At 35.1% G+C, this 12,540-nt stretch overlaps 1 protein-coding gene across 1 annotated transcript; it reads left to right on the top strand.

Moving 5' to 3' along the window:
- Positions 1–962: 962 nt before the first annotated feature.
- Positions 963–12,540, top strand: LOC119671390 (inosine-uridine preferring nucleoside hydrolase-like). Its single transcript, XM_038082004.1, has 6 exons — positions 963–1,025; positions 5,079–5,318; positions 5,380–5,550; positions 5,632–5,758; positions 11,998–12,143; positions 12,202–12,540. Exons 1-6 carry the CDS (start codon positions 1,014–1,016, stop codon positions 12,538–12,540), a joined length of 1,035 nt encoding a protein of 344 aa, XP_037937932.1. The 5' UTR covers positions 963–1,013.

Raw genomic sequence — 12,540 nt, 5'->3', positions numbered from 1 at the left:
GAAAACATAATCATGTATTCTCTTGGTGACTGCTCTGATCTAGCTTTCACAAGAAAACATTTTCACAAGAAACACTTCTTTGACAATTTGTCAGACTGAACATCGGTAGAAAGAAATATCCGTCAAATTACCTAAACTCAAAATGATTAAATGATCAAAATGATGGTAGTAAAACAGCGAAAAATAGCTAACTATGGGAAGGGAATACATAACTGCTGACCTCCTATTGCACTGGATTATTGTTTATCATTTCATCAAACTAAGCAATAATTGACCTCAGTTCTGCATACCTCCCCGAGAAACCTGTAACCATTCTGAGATTTGAAAACGCGGTGTTGGTAAGTCTGTCAGTTTTCGCAAATAATATCAGGGCTCTATCCTTTATGCATTTTTGATGTATGTATTTTTCAATCTTGAGGTCCTAATGGTACTTTGAAAAGTCTTCTCAGAGCCTGATTTTGTGCAATTTCTAACTGGCGAATAGTAATGTTTGAAGCTTTGCTAAACGCTACACATCCATATAGAAGTGACGAACGAATTATTTGGTTATATATCAGTTTCCTTCTCTTATCATTGATTATTATCATGATGAAGAATTTTCAGTTGAACATATTTAACCCATGTGAATCGTTTGTTCAACGTGATTTCGAGATATTTAACGCTTCCCACCCAGTTTATTACCATATTATATATTATATTATAGTTTATATATGATATATATAAGTATGTATATTATTATATTAACAAGTATATAGTAATTATTGGTAAAGTAAGCTGAGAATTAAGTTTAATATTTCTTGTTTATAAATTATAATTAAGTATCTTTAAAAATTTTTTGTAATTATTATATTTAATAATACTAAATGAGAAACTAATATTTTATGATTTACTATATATAGCTTAGCCACTTTACTGTTGCCTTCATTTAAATTTTTCTTCTGAATTCTAGTAATATGCCGAAATATAATAACTTAGTACAATACAACTGGTATTTTTTATTAAAAAATAAAACTATGTACAAGAAAGTAAGTATAATCTTTGTTCTTTAAGACAAAATTAATGAAATTGATTTATTTTTTTTAAACCCCTAAAGATCGTCTCAATGTTCGATTTTATTACTGTAGGAAATGATGTCGATAGTAATTGGTCTTATAAAACAATGTAATTAATATAATATAGTAATATAGCAAATGCTATCCGACAATTTTTAACTCACCACAGACTTTAGATTACAATATTAACCAAAAAATGCAAAATAAAACCCTGTGAAATGATTGTGAAACATTGTAGTTTATATCTAATCTCTTCACCAATTAAGCACATGAAATATCATAAAAATTAATCTAATTAGTGATATCAACACTAGTAATGATTATAATAAGTTTGATATTGATAACAATAATTTTTAGTGACTATTTAGATAAGAACTTCTCATGAAATTTTGGCATTCTACAAGATACGCTTTTTAAATCTAATCATTTTAAAATACTTTAATTCAGTTATACTTGAGATATATGGAGGTTATTTTTTAAGATAAATGGAGAATAAACTAAAAAATAGATTTTTTAAATCTTCTTATCGGTACCTTACAATCCACTGTTGTTTATATTATTTTAGTCTTATCTTCAATTCGGTGTTATAGTTTCTTATGTTTGTTGTCATAACTTGATAGTATTTATAGCTCACTGTTTAGTTCACTTAAGATAATAGATTCCTACATTTTACGTAAACATATAGATTTCATTATTTAAGTAACTAACTACACAATTATTATCTCTGTTTATATAGCGTATTGCTTTGTTGAAAATTATTGTATTTGTTTATCACTATTATCTATTATATTGTAAAGACTGTATTGAGCAATAGAGTAAGATTATCATCTAAATGTCGGTTAGTAATTATTAAAATTTAAATGATTGCACCCTACGTTTGTCAATTAAGAATAAATTTTTTTCTTTATATAAAAGACTTTCCTTCTAAGTTAACGGCTAGACTATTTAGGCAGTTTAATAATAAAATATATTTTTATATTATCTCTGATTATATCAGTTTTCCTTACCTGCTTATAAAACACATATACCCTCTCTTATCTATAGTATAAAAAGTGTAAAAAGTGAATGTTATTTGCTTTAATATAAGTTTTATTCATTTCTATGCTTGAAGTATATAATATTTTAAAAGTAAGTAGAGAAAAAAAAATATCTTTTGATTAAAATTAATAATGATGTTAAATTAAAGTACAAACAGACTAGAATGCGCAAGCTCGGACGGGCATTGTTTGTTGGTGACTATATTTTCGAAACTGTCAAGAACTTCATATACAATATAGCCTTCCTGGAAATCAGAGGAAGTATCACTAATAACCTCATATGCAAATGAGATGAAGAGTTCACTCTCGATCAAAAAACTTATACTTTATAGGTGTTTAATCGAGTTTGAGCAAAGTAAACTGTGAAAAGTGTCTGTCAGGTTGGGTGATCAAGCTGAGAAGGACCAAGTGGTACTTGATGTACCTGACTAAATAATAAAGCACAGACTGAGAAGTGGTGCTTAGAATATAGTATATTATGTCAGTCCAAAATATGAAAATGTTTTGTGGGCAATTATATTTTTAAGTTAAAAATAAATCATTTAATTGAATTTGATCAAATTTTCAAAAAATTATTTGCTGAATTAGTTTTTTATGCATTTTTATTTAATGCTTTCACCTGTGGTACGTGCAAAGTAACCATGTAGGGGTTAAAAACAGTTCTTAGTGCCTGTTTTCGTGACACAATTTTTGTTACAAGAAACTATGTAATCTGATTAAAATCTAATCTTAAGAAGTTCTATCAAATTAAAATTTAATTTTAAGATGACTCCCAGATATATATTTAACACATTCATAAATATAATATAACCTTAGCTAAAAATATCCTACTGAATCTCCTATATCTTTCAATAAAATAACATACAGTCTATGGCTTTCAACTGTGACGTTGTTTTTCGTTTAAATTAAATATTTAATAATATTTAATAATAATTATTATACTAGAGTAATTTGTCTTAAGAATGTACCGATTCATTACTGTTGAGAACGAGTCTAACAAATGTACTTATATTGCCAAAACATTTTGTCTTAAAAGTTTTATTTCTTATATCTTTTTTCATTTTTATAAAAATTAATTTTACTATTTTTCACATAATAATAATAACAAATGTATTATAAATAGTATGTATATATAATCTGCATTATACTATAACATATCACATTGGTTATATGTTTACTAGTAGTCAATATTGCCTGATTGTAGAGTGCTCAACCATTGACAATATATAAAAAAATAAGTAAAAATATTTACTTAAACACTAAAATTCTCTTAAAAATAAAAAATTGGGAATGATATTTTTACTAATTCAGAAATTGCCAAAATTTACTTAGTTGAGCGCGAACAATAGTAGTGAGCGGTACTCTAAATTTAAAGAGAAGGGGCCAGTTCCAAATTTTTGTAAACAAGAAACCGGTAAAGTGGGAAGCATACTTAACATAATTACAATTAAAATTCTCATTAAACAACTAATTATGTGAATAATTTAAACAAAATAATATATTAGCAAACATATTGTGACTGACATTATGATCACTGATCAAAAATTGTTCAAGAACGAAAAATATTAATGAAGGCAGTTCTGACCTTAGATTTAGCCACGTTGGTTCCAAATACATAATATTAAGCTAACGCACTCGTGTATTATTTTTGTATTAACATTTGTACATTGTTTATAAATAAATTTATTTAAAAGAATGAAAGAAAATAATTAAAAGAATTAACGGAGCAAGTCTGTAAATCAAGATAAAGAAGTATATAAAGTAACCACACATCACTTTCATTTTTAGCATTCTTCATTCTATACTATTCATAAAGAAAACCTAGATAAATGTTTTGCCGTCAAACACATAATATTCTAATAGATACTACTACAAAGAACCTCAAATAAATTCCAACATGCGAACAAGAAACATTTGTGATAATCCCAATATAAATATCATCACAACTCAGAACTAACCATTGCTTCCTTTACTAAGTGTCCCAGTTTCAACAATTTCAACTATATTTTTTTCCGCCCATCTACCCTTTAATCCGATCGTCTATATCTTGGAACCATCGTTTCCTTTTACGACTTCTGTTCTACCTACTTTCCATTAATATAAACAATCCAAATGACTGAAAAATGTTCCCTGAATATACTTCACCTTTTAATCGAAGCGAACTTATTAACATCACTGTCTCACGAATCCACATTTTTTGCTTCCTAAATAACAGTTTGGGTTTTAGAAATTTATGTTGAGAAAAATATGTCTTGTTAAATGCTCATATTTGCCCAAATATATCGTTTTGTATACTGATGACTATACATTTTTGTAAATATCTTGGGTTGTCAAGAAAAGCCTGGGTAAAAGAAGATTCTTATCAGTTAACAAAACTTATCTGGTTCAAATTAGGCAAAATGTGTACCAATCAGATGCTTCAACTAAAATGGGTCAAACTATTGTCACTAAAAGTTTGTTGTGTATAGAAGGATACTCAATATGACCTGGGGTGCTCTCAAATGACTTTGGTTATGGTCATGGCTCTGCGGATGAGAAGAAATCTGCTATCCAGTAAAATGAGAGACATACTCACATTAAAAGAATTGTCATGTAAGGGTAAGGTGATAACCTTCTGAAGGGGAAGCCGTCAGACTTCTATTTTTAGGATGGTTTTTCAAGTCTGCAAAGGGGTCTAAGAGCCACCTTAAGTAAAATAAGAATTATATTTTAAATATGAATATGTATATAACATATATATTGATATAGATATAATTATTTTCTTCTTTCTTCTATACTTGTTTATTGTAATAAGAAGCAGAGTATAAATCATTTTAAAAAAAATATGCTGAAACAAAGAATAGGTACAAATAAAAATATGTATTATTTACAAATAAATACTTTAAAAGCCTATAGGGTGAAAACAGAAGGACAAGCAGATAGATATATATCAGATAGATATATATAATGTATAATAAAAGATATAATTCAAATGTAATTTATTTTTCAGTTCAAAAACTTTCATCGGAAAATGTGTGAAAATTACGTTGTTTTTGATTGCGACATCGGAACCGACGATGCATGGGCTCTTATAATGTTAGTTAAAGGAGAATCTCTATCTGAAAAAGTACTAAGCAATGGACCAGGAAAATATAAAATTTTAGGTGTGACATGTGTACATGGTAACACAGACGTTGATAATGGCACAAATAATGCACTACGAGTTTTAGATAGTCTCGATAGGAATGATGTATGTAAATTGAATTATTTTAACAGATAATTAAGTTTCATAATATAATTGTAAATACCAGATACCAGTTTATAAAGGTTGTGGTGTACCTATACTGCCACGTACTTGGAAGCGCAGGAGACATTTCCATGGTATGGATGGTTTCGGTGATTTACAGCATGAGAAGGATATTGATATGAGTTTAATACGTCAGGAACATGCGGTAACTGCAATGTACAATATTGCCTGTAAGGTAATTTTAAATAAAAATAAATAATACAATATCATAAGAAATTTTAATCATTATTATTCATATAAAAAAGTTTTTTATTAGCATCCGAAACAAGTCGATTTTTTGCTGTTGGGTCCTTTAACAAACTTTGCGACGTGTGTCAACATGTATGGCGACAAATTTCTAGATAATGTACGCAATGTATATATAATGGGTGGCAATTTTCGAGGTTAGTACATTTCAAATATATAATTTTATAACATGGTTAGACAAGATAAACCAAAGGTCAAAAATGTTTTCCTTTAAGAAAATTAAAATTAGCACCTACTAAAATTTTAGTAGCTATCAGGTTACCGTCCCGAAACCACACAGATTTGAGATGATCAAACGCCACTTATCCTTCTCAACTGAGGTACTATAAAAACAGCAATAAAATCGAATATAGCTGTTTTCTATAATTCTCGGTCTTCTGCACCACTTTCTGAGGTTTGGTGTATTAAATGACTTCTAATGGTGTTTAAACTGAACTGACATACATAATAATAATAATAATAAAAGGTATTCGTGAAAATTGCCCAACAGCCGGTACTGCGGCCAGAAGAGACCTATTGTACCAGTTTCACTATTGATTAAACAAAGCCCCTTAAAGCTTTGTGAATAAAGTCTAGAACTAAATCTAGAGAAGAGTTCTTAATCTGTTCTGGTGACAGAAATTCCTTATGAAACAGGTTTCTTCTGTGCGTTATTAAAGCTGGACAGTCACAAAGAATGTGCATGGTTGTTTCCTCATCTTCGAGGCATAATCTGCATTCCGAGTTAGCAGATAATTGTAGTTTATGAAGGTGATATTTCAGACCATAATGACCTGTAATGAAACCCGTTATCATCCTTAAATTACATTTTGAGAATTTAAGAATGTTTTTGTAGGAGTAAGGTGTTATCAGTGCTTTGCTTTGTCTGAGTCCTGGAAAGTTTACCCAGTACTCTAGCCGCATATGATTTTCCATTTCCTTGATAATCTGTTTTGTACTAGCCCAGTTTATTCCACAAAAGGGTTGAGGGCCTATAAAAGCAGTTTCTGATGCAGTTCTGGCAAGCTCATCAGCTTTTTCATTTCCCAAAACTCCTCTGTGGCCCGGAACCCAGTAAAGGTTTACCTTATTCCGAGCTGCAAGTGATTGCAGAAGATCGTAACACTCAAGGACCTGTTTTGATTTGAAAGTCCAAGAAGAAAGAGCTTTAAGAGCAGCCTGGCTGTCAGAGTAAATAACAATTTTCGAGCCAGAAGGTTTTTTGATTAAATTGGATCTTACACATAAGTTGATTGCGTGGATTTCAGCTTGGAAGACACTCGGCCATGTGCCCATTGCTTCCGAAATGCTGGTGTTGGGTCCAAATACACCAGCGCCAGTGCCTTCATCCATCTTTGATCCATCTGTGTACCAAACCAAACTTTTTGGGTCAACCTGTGGGCCTCCATTCTCCCACGTTGAACGTGATGGTAGGTGTACCTCAAATTTTTTGCCAAAACGATGGAGTTCTGTTGTATAGTCTCCATCGCATTGAGGAATTTTATGTGCTCCAAATATTTTTAATATTGTTGTATGACCATAGTCAAGACAACTCTTGTTCATGTGGAGTTTTAGTCGAAACGCACTAAGCGCAGCCGTAGATTGAATGTGTATGTGCAGAGGTGTCAATCCAAGTATAGCCTCAAGTGCTGCAGTTGGACTTGTCCTCATAGCACCAGTCATTAAGAGACACGCTAATCTCTGGAGCTTCATGCAAACAGCAATAGATCCAGCCTGTGTGACCTTTTGCCACCAAACCAGGCAACCATATGTCATGATAGGACGTACTACTGCCTGATATATCAAAAATATAATCTTTGGGTTTAGGCCCCAAGTTTTACCTATACAGGACCGTATTGTCCATAAAGCCGTTAATGCTTTGTTATATACTTTATTTAAGTGTGAACTCCAAGTGAGTTTACCATCTAGGACAACACCTAGGTACTTTGTTTCACTGGAAAGAGAAATATTAGTGTTTCCTAAACTTACGGGACCTATGTCTAGTTTACGTTTGAGTGTGAAAGGCACAACAACAGTTTTCTCCGGATTTATGGAGAGACCCTCACTTTCGCACCACGCTAAAATGCGTCGAAGGTGCCCTACCAATATCTCTGATAGACTCCTACCATGCTTTCCAGATACCCAATGGCGTCACAACCAATATTCTCCAACAAGATTAAAAGTTCATCAACAACCACTGACCAGAGCAAAGGAGACAGTACTCCACCCTGTGGGCAACCTTTTGCGGCCTCAACAGCTACAGACGTTCTACCTAAGGTTGATGTAATTTTTCTGCTTTGAAGCATCGCCTCAATCCAGGAAGTAACATTAAAATCAACATTTCTGTTAGTTAAGGCATTCGAGATCGAGCCATAACTCGTATTGTCGAAAGCTCCTTCAATATCCAGAAATGCACAAAGCGCAATTTCTTTGTTTTTGTGGGCCTTTTCAATTCTACTGACCAAGTTATGTAAGGCCAATTCGGTAGATTTCCCTTTGGAATAAGCGAATTGAGTTTTGTGAAGAGGTTGACTTTTAGACAGTTCTGTACGAATATAGATATCTATGAGTCTTTCCATAGTTTTCAGGAGGAAGGATGAGAGACTAATCGGTCTATACGATTTAGCGTCATCACTTGGTCTATTACCATTTTTTGGTATAAATACCACTTTCACTTCTCTCCAAGCTTCAGGTATATGTTTCCAGCAAAGGCTAGCCCTAAAAAGCACCTTTAAAGGATTGATAAGAACGTCTATGCCGTTTTGTATAAGTGCCGGGAAGATACCATCACTTCCTGGTGACTTGAAAGGACTGAAAGAATTAACTGCCCATCTGATTTTATCAATGTCAAAAATGATACCAGATAGCGACATTAAACGATTGTCTGGTTGTTCATAACTTAACGTGCGCCTATCTATGGATGCATCACATAAGATCGATCCTGGAAAGTGCACATGTAGTAAATGTTGTAAAGTTTCCCTGCCATTTGCTGTGTAGAGACCATCATTCTTTTTCAATAGACCAATGTCATTTGAAAGAGACTTTCTCAACACTTTATGAAGGCGAGCCATTTGCGGAGTGTTGTCAACACCGTCACAGAAAGTTTTCCATGATTTCCGTTTAGATTTTCTAATCTCATTGTTGTAGGCAGTCAAGGATGTTTTATAGTCGACCCACACCCCTGATCGCTTTGCTAAATTAAAAAGCTTCCTAACCTCCCTGCGCATTTCTTCGAGCCTTTTGTTCCACCATGGCACATCCCGTCTGGATGTACGTGGTTCAACCTTACATGCATCTTCATGCGCCTGAGAGATAACAGAGTTTATTTGATCTGCAGCTAATTCAAGTTCATCAATATGACTGATTGAATTCAGTAACTGGTCCTCCTTACTAGCTAAGGATAGTCTAAAGATTTCCCAGTTGATACACTTACGTGCAGCTGGCAAATTTTTATGTAAAAAGTGACCCGGCAGTTCAAAAAGAATATGTTGGTGGTCAGATAAAGAAACCTCCTTTGAGACCCTCCAATTAACAACATAATTGGAGATAAATTGACTAGAAAGAGTAAGGTCAAGAATCTCTCTTCTAATGGCATTAATAAAAGTGGGTTCAGAACCATTGTTCAATATGCTGACGTTATTACTACTAAAGTATTCTAAAAGCATTTGCCCTCTTCTATTTATGTTAGTACTACCCCATAAGGTATGGTGCGCGTTTGCGTCGCAACCAATTATAAATTGTAAATTATTGGATTTGCAATAACTTACCAAGTTTGTGACTGCTTCAGGTGGTGCTTCATCTGCATCGCCTGGAAAGTAGGCCGATGCGATCACGATCTCTCGTGTTCCGCACTCCGTCGGGATCTCAAAAATGGCCGACACCAAGTCCCTCTGGATGAAATCTGGAATTGGAATACAGTTAACATTTTTGTTTACTAGTATAGCAGTTCTAGGCGACTCTATGTCACGTTTATATATCAACTTACTTGATTGATGTTGAAGGCCTTTTATATGCCCACCGACTGTCCATGGCTCCTGGATAAGCGCTATGGCCAGTCCTTTTGTGGCGAAGGTCCTGCACAAGGTAGCCGATGCTCCTTTCGCGTGGTGCAGGTTCGCCTGTAACACCCCTATGGTGCTCATTTTTGTTGAGTTTTATTGAGAGAGCGTTCGACTTCCTTTTGAAGTCGAGCTCTTCGTGGCCCTTTTTCCTTCTGGCGCTCTTTTGGAGTTGTTGATGCTCCACCCACAGGTGGCCGCATCCAAAGCTTTTTTTGAATGGCGGCTCTACTAGTAGTTGGGGCCTCATTTGGATTCACAATAGACGTAAGTGTTGATTGTGGGACCACGTGCTCCACTTTCTGTTTCTCCGTCCTTGTGATCTGGAGTTTATTTGGAACCTTTTGTTCCACAGGCCGTTGTTCTGGCTGCCCCTCCTTTGTCATACTGTTAGTTTTAAGCAGTAGCTTGACATGGCTGAAGCGATATGCAATTCTACCTCCACTCTGGACCAGTGAGTTCCAGGATGCATCGTCGACAGCAAAGACGATGTGGAGCAGTGAACCTTCTGCGGTCCGCTGTAATACCTTCCAGGTGCTTGCTTTAATCCTGTTCTGGGCCTCAATTGTGGCAAGAACCTTGGTATTTTCAAAATCGCAACTGTGTGGGAAGTATCCTCGCACCAGATGTGTTTTTGGAAACTCCGACTCTTCAACCACTTTGGCGCCCAGTTTAGCCTTTGTTGCAATAGCTGCCGCATTTTTACGGACCCATTCAGCCGTTTGGTTATTTGTGCACACCATCATGAGCCATCCCGTACGAGGGAAACAACCTTCAAATTCTGGTTTAACCTCGTCAGACGCCAACTCTATGGCAGTCTCAATTATAGCCTCCTGTAGCTGTGCAGTCTGTTCCCTGTTTAGGGGGCACTTAGCCAAATCAAAAGGAACAAATCCTAATTTGATCCCCTTGGCCTGACTGGCTACTTGGCTGAAAGAGGGTTTACTCGATCCCTGAATCGAGGTGTTTTGTTTTGGTTTCTTACCAGCTGGCATGACCATGTCGTCAGATAAAGCCCTTTTAGCTGGCGCACGAGTTGGAAGTTTAGAAACCATGTCTAGGGCCACATCCCTAGAGTGTCCCTGACTCATGTAAGCCTTTAACCTCCTCTTCTGCATTGAGTTCAGTTTCACAAAACCCTTCTGGTCATGTAAACTGATCCCTTTCATACAGACATTGACAACAGTAGCACCTGACTGTTGAGAACAGAGACTGACTCCGTCAATGTCAATAGAGGCAGCATCAGACCCTTCAGTTTCTGTGCTGCTAGCATCAGTATACTGTGGAAAAACAACATTTTCCACAGCGTGTATATTTTTGCAGATGTGCCCAACAGCACCATCTGCAAAAGGTTCACTGACCTGTGACACAACAGTCGACTGGTCGTTGTTAATTCCCTGCCCGACAGCAGTAGTGTTTGATGCGATAAGGGTAGCATCATCCCCTTTAGTTTGTTCATTAGACGTATCCATATGATATCCCACGAGTATTAGGGAAGTATAAAGTCGCCATCGGCAGAGCCCATTTACCGACAGAAGGCAAATTGAAAGCGGAGGTCGCCTGGTATCCGCAGTTCGCTATTAAGGTCATCACTAGCCCCGTGACCAAGTTCCTACAGGCATAGCTGTTCCACCGTAGATTGGGGGGTTGTTCGGGTCTCATTCATACATACACACATACTACACCATACACCATACATCCTAGGTACAAAAACTATAGATTGTTTCATATCTTCACTCAAACCCAGGGTGTTTTCCTTCACCCCGCCCAGTTGCTGGCGACCCCAAAAACCAGCAGAGACATGACCTAACTGCTTTGGGGTCATCGATCCTACAAACAACTAAACTTCCATTAAAGGCCGATCGATTGACTAACGAACTTAATGAGTAGCACCAAAATGCAAAGACTCATCTACTCCCCGAGACGCTAAGATGTTATAGTAGCCATTCGGACCACGTCAGTCAGCCTACATAAAGTTACTACTAATACACATAAAATTACTACTACTACAAATACTACGTAAAATAAAACAAACACAACTACATAAAACAACAAAACATAGACTACATGACAACACAAAACTACCTAAAGGTAGATCTTGGTTGTACACCTCGTTCTAGAAACGTTAAAAATTCACAGTCGTCTGACAAATGCCAGGTGATTGCGAATATTCATATTTATAGTCCGAGTTGTAGCTAAGCCCCTACACCACGTCAAGGTGCCTACCATGTAGAGGAACTGACATACATATGTCACTATATGATAACATAGGCCTGTAGAGTTAAATCAATATCAACATAATTTACATTTACCATACGTTTTATTTAACTATTTATTAGGCAAAGGAAATATTACTAAAAGTGCGGAATTCAACTTCATGATGGATCCTGAAGCAGCTCATATAGTTTTAAGCCGCTGTTTAAATACACCAATAACCATCTTACCATGGGAAACTTGCATTGATGGTGATTTTGGCATAACACTGGTACCCATAATTACTTAAATATTTTTATCATTATAAAAAAATATATTTTTTTTTATAGAAATGGCGTTTCGAGGAACTTGGTTCCAATCCTAGTAAGGAGATTCAACTAATGAATTACGTCGAGAGTGCAATTTTACTGCCTAAAGGTTTTGTCAATTGGATTGTTTGTGATGCCATTTTGGTAGCAGCATATCTATTTCCACATTTAGCAATAGCCAGTAGTCGGCAATACCATGTTACTGTGGAACTGACTGGCACACATACGCGAGGTCAAATGGTGCTCGATCACTTACGGCTTACAGAATCTAATGCAAAGATTATTACACAAATAGACAAAAAGCATTATAAAAATATTATTTCTTGGACTGGTGGCTTAGAGGAGTTGAATATTGAATAA

Source organism: Teleopsis dalmanni, chromosome 1, assembly GCF_002237135.1.
Source record: "Teleopsis dalmanni isolate 2A chromosome 1, ASM223713v2, whole genome shotgun sequence".
In the NCBI taxonomy this organism is placed as follows: Eukaryota; Metazoa; Arthropoda; class Insecta; order Diptera; family Diopsidae; genus Teleopsis; species Teleopsis dalmanni.
This window is presented reverse-complemented; position numbering and strand designations above follow the sequence as displayed.

What these genes read in the sequence shown, in the direction of transcription:
- LOC119671390 (XM_038082004.1), top strand. An exon ending in TGTACAATATTGCCTGTAAG is followed by an intron (nt 5,551 to 5,631) that starts GTAATTTTAAAT and finishes GTTTTTTATTAG; the next exon opens with CATCCGAAACAAGTCGATTT. An exon ending in AATGGGTGGCAATTTTCGAG is followed by an intron (nt 5,759 to 11,997) that starts GTTAGTACATTT and finishes ACTATTTATTAG; the next exon opens with GCAAAGGAAATATTACTAAA.